The sequence below is a fragment of the Bos indicus x Bos taurus genome, chromosome 23 (genome assembly GCF_003369695.1).
Source record: "Bos indicus x Bos taurus breed Angus x Brahman F1 hybrid chromosome 23, Bos_hybrid_MaternalHap_v2.0, whole genome shotgun sequence".
NCBI lineage: Eukaryota > Metazoa > Chordata > Mammalia > Artiodactyla > Bovidae > Bos > Bos indicus x Bos taurus.
Genome location: NC_040098.1, coordinates 5919563 through 5931740, shown reverse-complemented (window position 1 = coordinate 5931740; position 12178 = coordinate 5919563). Strand labels below are relative to the sequence as shown.

The following is a 12178-nucleotide window of genomic DNA, read 5'->3' as shown; positions in this document are numbered from 1 at the left end:
CAGGGTTCAAAGAGGCTCAGTCACTCACTCCAGCTCCAGGCGAGGCACAGAGACATGGTACAGAGGAGCCTCTGCTCCGCACAGCTGTCCTCGTGGGCCGTGTGGGGAACTCAGTCCTTTATCCAGTAATACTCTGAGCCAAATGTTGAGTTCATGACCTCTCAACAGGTTAAGTCCTGAATCCACCTCAGAACCAAGCCCAGAATGAATCATATTATTTTACGGTCCTATCACAGGCATCTACTTCCTGTGAGGCCAGAAGGCATTTTCCCATTACTGCTCACAGAGGGATGGCCCTCCCTCTGTTCACTCCTTTGCTCTTGTTAGGAGCTGAGTAAGAAGAAGAGCAGCCTCTGTGCAAGGGGCTCTCACCTCGTTCTTCTCAGTGGCCCTGGGTGTGTCCCAGCTTACGCTCAAGAATAACCCACCAAGCAATTTCCAGTATAGCGGAATGAGATAATTTCCTGAACATCACCATAGTCGAGAGACAGCTTTACAAAACCATTGGGAAATAACAGTCTCTTGAAGAGATACTGATGTAGTTGGAGGTTATCTTATCATGTCGGGCTTCCCTGATTGTTCAGTTGGTAAATAATCCACCTGCAACTCAGGAGACCCCGGTTGAATCCCTGGGTTAGGAAAATCCCCTGGAGAAGGGAAAGGCTACCCACTCTAGTATTCTGACCTGGAGAATTCCATGGACTATTACCATCCATGGAGTTGCAAAGAGTTGGACATGACTGAGCAACTTTCATTTTGACTTATCATGTAATTCTGAAGATTTCATTGTTCTGATGCTAATGAAAAACACGGAATCTGAAACATCATCTTGGTGGGGCATCATTAATGTTACCTGTCCTTCCTAAAACTTACTCTAAAATTATACCAGCCTATCTAGTTTCTCTCCAACAATAATCAAATACATGAAAAGAGCACTAACTAAACAAAATACATAGGCAATGTCATGAAGACTTAAAAGATGATAAAAAGTCTCACATGATAGTAAGTAAAATAATAATAGCTCACAGTTTGCAAAATGACAATGTCAAGGAAATAAGTCTAGTCTCATTAAGCTGTTTGTGTCTTCCTAAGGAAATTATCTGTAGCCTTTGTAACACAAGATTGAATACACGAACAAAATTTAACAGTCACTTGTCCATATCAAAGGATGGAGTCATGTGTTATTATGATTTCAGGCTAACAGGTCCATTATTCATTTCATAGTATTTATTGAGCACCTACTTACTAGTCATCAAGCAATGGGGGCACAGTGACAGTCAACAGAGACATGGTCAAGATTTCTTTAGCCCTCATAGTCTGGGAAGCAGATCCTGAGACAGCATTTATAAAATATATATATGATTATAAATGGTGGCATTTGGGATGAAGAAAAGTCATCCCTTTATTTTAAGGGATCCCTTTATCCTTAAAATAAAGTTATCCTTCATTTTAAGGATACATAAAGTAACCCTGATATTTGAATATTGAAGCTGTGAAAACTGATGGATTACTATTAATAATATTATTCATCCTTTTGTGGTCTCTGTTGTTTGCAACACCTTAAAAAGTACTTAAAAGCTTTTAATGTTTTAAGACTCTTACACCATCTTGTTATAACTGAAAAGCAAAGCAGAACCTGAGATGTACATAAGAAAGCATAAATGAAGCACGATTAGATACAGAGGCAGGATATGAGCAGGAATAAGAGACAGTTTGGTTTGGTGGAAGCTTCTGCAAAAGGAAGTAGGGCCACGTAGAGAGACCTTGAACCCCAGGCCAGGTTCCCAAACTTTTTAAGCAAGGAGAAGGGAGCTTATAAAGAGCTGAGAATGTGAGTTTGAAGACACTGGTATTTCTGGGAAGTTTACTTGGAAACAATGGGCAAAATGCAATAAAGGAGAGACAGTGCTTACAAATATCATTTAAGAGAATATGCCAATAATTAATCCATAAGGGTATGGATTACTAACTCATCCATGGAGTTGAAAAATAATAGATAGGTATAGGCTACATAAAAGCAGAGACATTACTTTGCCATTAGTATGTATGTAGTATGTATGTAGGAGAAGGCAGTGGCACCCCACTCCAGCACCCTTGCCTGGAGAATCCCATGGATGGAGGAGCCTGGTGGGCCACAGTCCATGGGGTCGCTAAAAGTCGGATACTACTGAGCAACTTCACTTTCACTTTTCACTTTCATGCATTGAAGAAGGAAATGGCAACCCACTCCAGTGTTCTTGCCTAGAGAATCCTAGGGACGGGGGAGCCTGGTGGGCTGCCGTCTATGGGGTTGCACAGAGTCGGACACGACTGAAGTGACTTAGTAGCAGTATGTATGTATGTGTAGAGACATTACTACATAAAAGCAGAGACATTGCTTTGCCAACAAAGGTCCGTCTAGTCAAAGCTATGGTTTTTCCAGTAGTCATGTACGGATGTGAGAGTTGGACTATAAAGAAAGCTGAGTACAGACAAATTGATGCTTTTGAACTGTGGTATTGGAGAAGACTGTTGAGAGTCCCTTGGACTGCAAGGAGATCCAACCAGTCCATTCTAAAGGAGATCAGTCCTGAATATTCATTGGAAGGACTGATGCTGAAATTGAAACTCCAATACTTTGGCCACCTGATGCAAAGAACTGACTCACTGGAATAAACCCTGATGCTGGGAAAGATTGAAGGCGGGAGGAGAAGGGAACAACAGAGGATGAGATGCATCACCAAATGGGCATGAGTTTGAGCAAACTCTGGGAGTTGGGATGGATGGGGAGGCCTGGCATGCTGCAATCCATTGAGTCGCAAAGAGTCGGACACGACTGAGCCACTGAACTGAACTGATAGGCTATATTGAGGAGGAAGAATTTTGGGTCAGTAACTGACTAGATATAAAAGACTCTTGAGAATTTAAATCCAAGATTCTGAAAGGAACAATGGGCTATGAGCATAAAGTAGGATCAACAATAAGTATGGTTTTGAACCCACTGAGTTTCAAGTGCTAATAGCATGTCCAGCTGAAGCTCGTCAGAAAGGACAGAACTGGAAACACAGACTTGTCATCCTCTCAGAAGTGACTGTTGATATTGGAAGGGTCAGAAAAGAGGAGAGCAGAGGCAGGGGAAATTATTAAAGAATCTCGAGGGAACTTGGTGGTGGGGAAATGTTGTTGGGAAGCCAAAAGGAGCTTTAGGGTGGCAAGTGAAGGAGGATTGAAGAGGAAACCAAGGGAGCAGGATGAAAAAGTAATCAGCGAAGTTAAGTTCTGGGGAGAGACTAGGGGACTCAAGGAATAAGAACAGGGTTCAAGGAATCCGAGGATCCAGGGAATGAGAACTGGACTAGGAAGGGAGAGGGGTTCACTGTTTGCTAATTATTAATCACATTTCAAACATCAGAGCCAAGTCTCAGAAGTGATGGCTGCTTCCATATGCTAGCCAGCTCTGAATAAGACTATATCCTCTTCAAGAGAAGATTCCAGATGACTCCCTTTTGTCTCTGATGAATCTATGTATTTTCATCAATTATATGAATATATATAAACTAGCAAATATAAGCATTAAAAAAGAGTGTATATCTATTATACATTTCTCACTGTTTAAAATGGGATTGTATGGGCAAGATGTCAGGTCACACTTAACATCACTTCCTTCTAACAGACAAAACTGGTAAATCAGCTGGAGATATTCAGATCACTCATAAAGTCAGTAAAATGGTAGGTTCTAGGAGGTTATCTTAGAAGCAATGGGTGAGATGCATAAAGAAGGGAGAGACAGTGCTTACAAACATTATTTAAGAGACTATCCCAATAATTAACTCATAAGGCTGTGGGTTACTAACTCATCCATGGAGTTGAAAAAAAGAGATAACCATAGGCTACATTGAAGAGGAAGAATTTTGTATCAGTAACTGACTAACTAGATATAAATGACTTTTGAGAATTCAAATCCAAGATTCCCAAGGGAACAGTGGGCTATGAGCACAAAGCAGGATCAACAATGTCTGCTTGTGTAAATGGAAGCAAACGGAAGGCAGGACCCTAAACTGCTATTGAGAGTCTTATCCCCTACTCATTATATTGAACCATACACTCTTGGATGTTTAGGATGAAGTTCCAAACAGCTTTTAAACAACTAAGTCCAAATAACTTTTTAAGACTTAATATGTATATTTAATTAAAGATGTTTTTACTTAATCATATCTAAGTGTATGGGCTTCCCTAGTAGCTCAGTTGGTAAAGAATCCACCTGCAATGCAGGAGACCCAGGTTTGATCCCTGGATCAGGAAGATCCACTGCAGAAGAAAATGGCAACCCACTCCAGTACTCTCGCCTGGAGAATTCCATGGACGGAGGAGCCTGGTGGGCTGTAGTTAGACTGTGTGACTAACTTTCACTTTCATTTTCAAGTGTATGGACTAATATTTTATAAGAATACAGAAAACTGGTAATTATATCAAGTTAATATCACAATGTATATCTCACTGTTCACTAAATCTTTCACTAAAGTGAAAAGTACTAGTCACTCAGTCGTGTCTGACTCTTTGTGACCCCATAGACTGTAGTCCCCTAGGCTCTTCTGTCCATGGAATTCTCCAGGCAAGAATACTGAAGTGTTTAGCCATTCCCTTCTCCAGAAGATCTTCCTGACTCAGGGATCGAACTCAAGTCTCCTGCATTGCAAGCAGAAACTTTACTGCCTGAGCCATCAGGTGTATGAGCTAAAATTTCATAAGAATATAGCAAACTGGTAATTATATCAGGTTAATATCACAATACATATCACGCTGGTCACTAAATCTTGGCAGTGTTGGATTAAGAATCCAGTTAAGGAATTACGGACTTACATACCTGTGGTATCCACCTGGAAGACACAAAGCTTGTCACTTCTATTACAGACAAGCCAGTTTGGGAAAGTTGATTGATAAATTCAATTTTTATATCTGTAGGAACTATAACCTAAGAAAACATGAAAAATTACATGTTATTTGCATAGCGTCTAAGACACATAAATAGAAATTAATTCTTAACTGAAAGTAAATACTATTTAAGATGTATAAATTCAAGTAGCAACTGAGAACACACATAATCATCTAATATATGAAATCCACATAAGCCTTTAGACTCTGAGTAAATATTTAGATTTAACATTTTAAGTAAACTGTGTAAAATAAACATCAAACTACCTTTTCATTCTGCAATCCATCCCTAGGTCCAACTTCTACTATTTTAACATATTCAGGGAATCCGGATAGCTGGGCTGATTCCTGAAATGGAAAATACAAGGCAAGAAAAAGAGATAACTGTTATGTCATCAAAGCTGCTTATATGAAAAATCAAACAATTCCACTTTGTTAAGATTAAGTTCTCACCCTGGAAAGTTAAGAAAGGTAAAAAAATCAATGCAATGATATAGTGCAAAATACAAAGTTTATGCTATTAACAATGTGAAGTCATTTTTTTCTTACAATCCAATAATAGTATAATTGGGCATCCCTGGTGGCTCAGTAATACAGAATTTGCCTGGGACGCAGAAGGCAAAGGAGACATGGGTTCAATCCTTAGATCAAGAAGCTCCCCTGGAGAAGCGCATGTCAACCCACTCCAGTATTCTTGCCTGGAGAATCCATGGACAGAGGAGCCTGGAAGGCTACAGTCCATAGGGTTGCAAAGAGTCAGATACAACTGAAGCGACTGAGCATAGCGCAGTAGTCTAATTATGATTAAAACTCAAAAGATGAACGTCAAAGATAAAACTGTGAAGAAGATGACTTAGGATCTAAAGATCAAATCTGTTGAGTACTTCTGTGTGTGATGATAAACACAGCATCATTTGAGTTCATTTAAAAAACAGATCTTTGTATTGACAGACTTTTGCACTTTCCTTCACTTGCCAAGTGTGAATTCAGATTTCTTGCCTGTGCTGGCGAAGATGTGTTGTTTATTTCCTGTCTGTGTCACACAGCGTGACCAGAACCTAAACACAGCTTCCTGAAGGTCAGACTCCCCCACCCGCACCAGGATGACCCAATCCTGGATATTCCTGTCTGTCCCTAAACTAACGATTATGGACATACTATGTTTAGAAGGACACTAGTTTAAAATAGGAGAAATAGAAACAGACTTTCTCAACTTCATATTGCAGTTAAAATTAGAAATAGGCTACATCTTTCCAGACGGAACAAACATAACCTCCTGATATCTCTAAGCACAGTTAAGGACCGGTAATCAATCATCAGAGTCTTCAGGCTAACAGAATTGAACCAGATCAGCATAACCTGTGCTTCGAAGTTTTCATTTCCTTGCTTTTTTGTTTTGCCTTCCATAAGGGATGATTAATCTGTGCTGACCAATTTGTATTGTCTCCGTCCTGGTAACAATCACAAGCATACATCCATGAAGTGGCTATTTTGGGTGTGGGACTCCGTTTGTTTCCATAACAGGAAAGAACATGCCCTGCCCGCCCTTGGAGGATCCATAGCTGTTGCTTGATTTTATTAGCATTCTGTGCTAACTAAACTCAGCAAAAGAACCCTGATGGTTTCTGTTACAAAGTTTACATACCACCCTCTGCAATGTCCACAAAATCAGGCAGTTCAATAAGCACAAATTAACCAAAAAGGAAATGAATTCTCATTCCTGCATCTCCTGAGCAGGTTGTGATGCATGCAGTTGGGAGGGTGGAGGCTTGAGTGAGGACTTGTGCAGTTTCTCAGCCTTAGGCTCGGTTTTGGATGGTGATCATGGAGTCATGTCTCATTCACAGGGTGGCCGTCATTTCAACCAAACAGTACAGGAGAGAGGGGCATGGAAAGGCAGAGTAAATAAAGAGTAGCTCACTCCTCTCTCTTATTACATCCTAAAACTACAAAAAAAAAAAAAATTAGGCAATCTTAAACCATGTTGTCTTATTATTGTAGACTGTTTCCTGAAACTCATTTCCAATAGCAATTAGCTTGGAGCCTACAGGGATGAAGAATATTTCTTTATTAAACAACAACATTTAACCAAGAATATGAACATGGTATTTTTTAAGCTGACAGCAGTATGCTGAGTATAATTAAAGGGACCTTCCCTTGCATCACTGTTGTAAGTGGCAGAGGTAACAATCTTAAGAAATTACAGTACAATTCTCCACCAAATACTGTTATAGGCATGGATCTGTATACCCTCTTCTGAATACCTGAGAAATCAGAAGAAAGTTATAATGCATTCAGTAAGCTCAAAGAACAACATTTCCCTTTACATAGCATGTGTGTGCATGCGTACTAAGTCGCTTCAGTCGATTCTGTGCAACCCTATGGACTCTGTTCACTACCAGGTCTCTAACCATGTATATCTAATGGGTACCTAATTGGTATATTTATTACTTGTTCTATTTTGGCATACACCCACCATCTAGCACTTAGTTGGGAGAAGGAAATGGCAACCCACTCCAGTGTTCTTGCCTGAAGAATCCCGTGGACAGAGGAGCCTGGTGGGCTGCTGTCCAAGGGGTCACATAGAGTCAGACATGACTTAAGTGACTTAGCATGCATGCATGCATTGGAGAAGGAAATGGCAACCCTCTCCAGTGTTCTTGCCTGGAGACTCCCAGGGACAAAGGAGCCTGGTGGGCTGCCGTCTATGAGGTCACACAGAGTCGGACACGACTGAAGCGACTTAGCAGTAGCACTTAGTCTGTCCTTCCTAAGTGCTTGTTGATTGTATTAGTGAGTCTCTTTTGTCACTGGCTTTATTTAAATTGTCATCCTTTTTCATTCAGTCTATTGCTTCCTAAGTATTCTCCCTAATCTTATTGTCCATAATTAAAATCTTTCTTTCAGAATCTACCAGTCATTTGGAGAGATCTATCAACCTAAGGTAAAAGATGATGCATGACTAACTCTCACCTTCTACCACAATCTACTTCAAGCATCCTGTGATTTTAGCCATGCTAGAGTCATGTCCTGCTCACTTTCATGACTGTACACATGAAGTTACTTTTCGTTGGAAAGAGCTTCTATTCATAGGGGAAATTTTCCACCAAACCCATGTCTCTTCTTCACGGGCACAGGATTGGACTTCATTTCTCCCCTAAGAGTCACATTTGAACAAGTTCAGCTGACAGAACATGAAGGTGAATGCTATGTACCCCTTTCGCTTGACCCATGAAAATACCCCATGTACACACATCCATGCTCCTTCCCTTCCAGACAGCTTGATGTAGATGAGTATGGCAAACTTGGAATCTGATAAAGACAAAAAAAAGAAAAAAGGAAGGAAGCTACACTTGAATCACTACTTGGAAAAGAATTCTATAAGAAGCAATTGTTTTGTCATAGAAAAATAAACATCAACTGTGTTACAATATTGAGAGGTGTATCTTTTATAGCTACTAATTATGAGAAAAAGATGAAGGGCCTGAAGTTTTACTTTACTTGCAAGCTAACAAGTTGAGCCTGCCATGGATGCTGGTAGAAGACACAAGAACCCTGGGTCAGAGAAGGAAAAAAGGTATGATCACTCCTAACAACCACAGTAGTTAGAGGATCAGGATTTATGTGGTTCTCCAAGCCCAATTTCCAGGAAGAAAAGAGGACCTTGTAACGCTTGCACAGGCAATGGGTTCCATTACAGGAAAGGAACTCCCAAGCACATGGAGCTTGAAACTTTGGTAACAGTCAGTAACTGTATGGCCCCTTAGTGACAGAGGGAGACATGTCTTTATGAGGCTTGGCCATGAGTTCGCCTGCCTTTTGTCCCAGAGAAAGACACTCCCCCTTGGCTCCAGAAGGATATACTAGTTCTATCATTGAAAGCTGCTCTGCATACAAAAATCCTTGGAAAGAGAGTTTGGAACAAGGTATTTGTGCCTCTGCTTGTAAGACAAACAGAAACTCAAGACACCCATGAAGAATTATTTCCCAATAACACCCACTTCATTTTTACACCATCTTGGTTTATGGTAAATTGTCACATTAATAAACCATTCTGTTTAAATGAACAGGAGCTAGAACCAAATCAGTTCAATTTATCTCATGAAAATATTTAATTAAAGCTAATCCAAAAAAAATAAAAAATAAAAATAAAGCTAGTCCAGCAGGTGGCTTCCAGGATGGCACAATGGTAAAGAACCTGCCTGCCAGTACAGGAGACATGAGTTATATCCCTGGGTCAGGAAGATTCCCTGGAGGAGGAAACAGCAACACACTCCAGTATTCCTGCCTGTAAAATCCCATGGACAGAGGAGCCTGAAGAGGTATAGCCCATGAGGTCACAAGAGAGTTGCATACCATTTAGCAACTAAAAACAGCAACTAAAAAACAACAACAGCAGCAGTCTCACCAGACCTCCAAGGAACAGGAGAAAACAGCCTACAATACAATACAAAAATAGCCACGCCCACTCCTCCTGAGGGTCCTGTAGCCAACCAGCGGAATGAATCCTATGCAGCATGGTCTCGGCATCAGAAACCTGGAGTTGTTTACTCTGTACCTATGTTATGACGGTGGGTATGTTACTACGTTCAGTGCTATTATATATCCAGCAGAAATGGTGGCAATCCAGGCAATGGAGGTTTGATCAGCAGTGTGATTCCAGTGTGCCTCATCAGAGTATGGGCCTCAGATGACCCATCGGCAGCCATAATTTATTGCCATAATTCATAGTGCCTCCCCAAGGTGTCTTTAACATCTAAGTCCACAGTTTCCCAAATGGCAGACAAATAAGCTAGGCCAATGACCACAACCCACGAGTCAATAAAAACATGGGAAAGGCCTCCAGTTCCACTGGATGAGTAGAGTGATCACAGCCCTTTTCAGTTCTGCATGGCAGCCTGGGAGGTTTCCCAACCACAGGAGCCCAGGGGTCATCATCAGGTTTCAGCTCAGCTGAAACATCATCCAACCACGCTAAGAAAAGCACCGTGAAGAGAAGGGTCCCCACTGAGCTGGTAGCTTTGTTCCAGGCAGTGGAATGGACAACAGAGGGCAATGACTACTTTTCGTGTGTAAAGCTGAGATTGCACTGGGGACAGGCCAACAGCTTTCTCAAATATACCATTTCCATTTGATTAGTGAGGCCTGTTGAAAATGTCTGACCTCGTTAGCCACCACCTCCAAGTTGAATCCCCAGAATGGAAATATGGGCCAGAGAGTCAGAGAAATCTCCCTGAGTCAAGTGTCCAGTTAACAAAAAGGACTCCATGGCAGGCTGACAACTGATTTTCCAAAGATACCTGGAAGGCTGTGCCATGGCAGTAATGGATACACAGCCCTCCAAAGTGCCAGGAGGAGGCGGCTTCCTGACTCTGCCAGAAGCCTCAATTTGCCAAATCACCAGTCACAGAGCCTTGGAGCTCCAGGAGGTCAGAGATTTTGGGGATCCCCCGAAGATTGTGTTCTGCTTCACTACCTGTAGCTCTTCCTATTGAAATGGTTCCCTCTGGCATTTATGGGACAGAAAATCACAATCACAATATGCTCCAGTCTTCACTATACATTCAGAAGTGGAAGCAGCAAGGCTGCTTCACTTCCCCTTTGCCACTGGGAATACTGCTCAACCCCATCGATTGAATCAGGACACCCACCACCACGGGACTGATAGGATGGTGACTTGGTAAGAGTCCCCACTCCCCGAACTGGTCCCTAGCATACTCAGAGGCTATTCATGCACCAACAATCAGCTTTTGCCTGAAACAGTTGAAGGAGGAAGGACAGCAATGATGAGGGGGTGCAGAAGGAAAGACCAGCATGGCAGCTGTTCACTGGCTCAAAACAATGGCCTTGCAATGTCTCAGGTCTACACAAAGCCATATACCAGAGAGCAAAATCATTATTTCTGACGCCATCTCTTTTAACCTTGGTAACTAACCCCTGGACTTAGTATCCATAGCTGTGCTGGTTTCCAACAGAGTCATCAGCTTGTTCCCTCTGCCTGACAAGGGTTAAACTTGTACATGCTTCCACTATTAAGATACCATCTCTTAACTCTTTATCCAGTTACAGTATAAGACCTAAGAGAGTTTTGCAAGGTGGCAAGGCTGACTTTAAAATTCATCTATAATTCTTTGGGTCCTTTCTCATTTTCCAGTGGGCTGTTTTTCAGCATCTTATACATAATCTGAGGCAGTAGCTGCTGCTGCTGCTGCTAAGTTGCTTCAGTCATGTCCGACTCTGTGCGACCCCACAGACAGTAGCTCACCAGGCTCCCCCGTCCCGGGGATTCTCCAGGCAAGAACACTGGAGTGGGCTGCCACTTCCTTCTCCAATGTATGACAGTGAAAAGTGAAAGTGAAGTCGCTCAGTCACCCCTGTACTATTCAGTGGCTTCCTCTCATGTTGTCCAAATTTCTTCTTTCAACACTCCCAGTAACTACTGGTGGACAGAGAGAAGAGACCCTTTAGCCCACCCAGGACTCATCTTAGTCTTAGTTTTTGCAATGGATGGGCTTGAGACTGATCAGTAGATACCTAAGGAAGTTCCCCTTCTCTGGAAAGAGCCAGCACAAGTATGGCATCACTCAATCTTTGAACCTATTAATACTTCCCTGAAACCAGACAGCAACCATCTTCCCAGTTCCTCATCTTTAACAAGCAACAAAGCAGGGGACCATCTGTTGCTCCATCAACTATGAAACATGTCTGTTACCAATTCCTGTGGGTGTGTGTGGGGGTGTGTGTGTGTGTGTGTGTGCATGCATGCACTCTGTCGTGTCCGACTCTTTGCAACCCCATAGACTGTAGCCTGCCAGGTTCCTCTGTCCTTGGAATTTCCTGGCAAGAATACTGGAATGGATTGCCACTTCCTACTCCAGAGGATCTTTCTGACCCAGGGATTGAAACTCCATCTCCTGGGTCTCCTGAACTAGCAGGTGGATTCTTTACCATTGGCGCCACTTGGGAAACCATGATTTCACTCAAATTCCATTAACCACCTGACTACCCTCATTCTTCCTTTTGCAGAAAGTCATGTCTCTCTCAGCATCCCAGTTCACCCACAAAACTGTCAAAACCCATGAAAGGCGATGGTATTACTGCACATGCTAGCTAATAAGTAGCCCTGTCAGTGTTCTGGATGCTGGCAGAGGCCATGCAACTCTTGAGTCAAAGAAAAGACGCTTTACTATTCACCTTAATAGCAGAAGCCACAGCACCAACAGTTTTTTGTACTGGTTCCCTGAGCATTAGTGGAGCCATGCTTGGG

The 12178-nt window shown here is 42.0% G+C and overlaps 1 protein-coding gene across 4 annotated transcripts in view; it reads right to left on the bottom strand.

The window, feature by feature from the left end:
* The window catches only part of HMGCLL1 (3-hydroxymethyl-3-methylglutaryl-CoA lyase like 1), a 201344-nt gene that overhangs the window by 125024 nt on the left and 64142 nt on the right, over positions 1 to 12178 (bottom strand). For 3 of the 4 annotated variants that reach the window (XM_027524559.1, XM_027524557.1, XM_027524558.1), the window contains exons 2-3: positions 5179 to 5259; positions 4844 to 4951 (exon numbers count right to left, since the gene is read on the bottom strand). In XM_027524559.1, the coding sequence (XP_027380360.1) occupies positions 4844 to 4951; positions 5179 to 5259 (189 nt within the window). The remainder of the gene's footprint in view (positions 1 to 4843; positions 4952 to 5178; positions 5260 to 12178) is intronic. The other variant, XM_027524561.1, reaches the window with a different exon arrangement.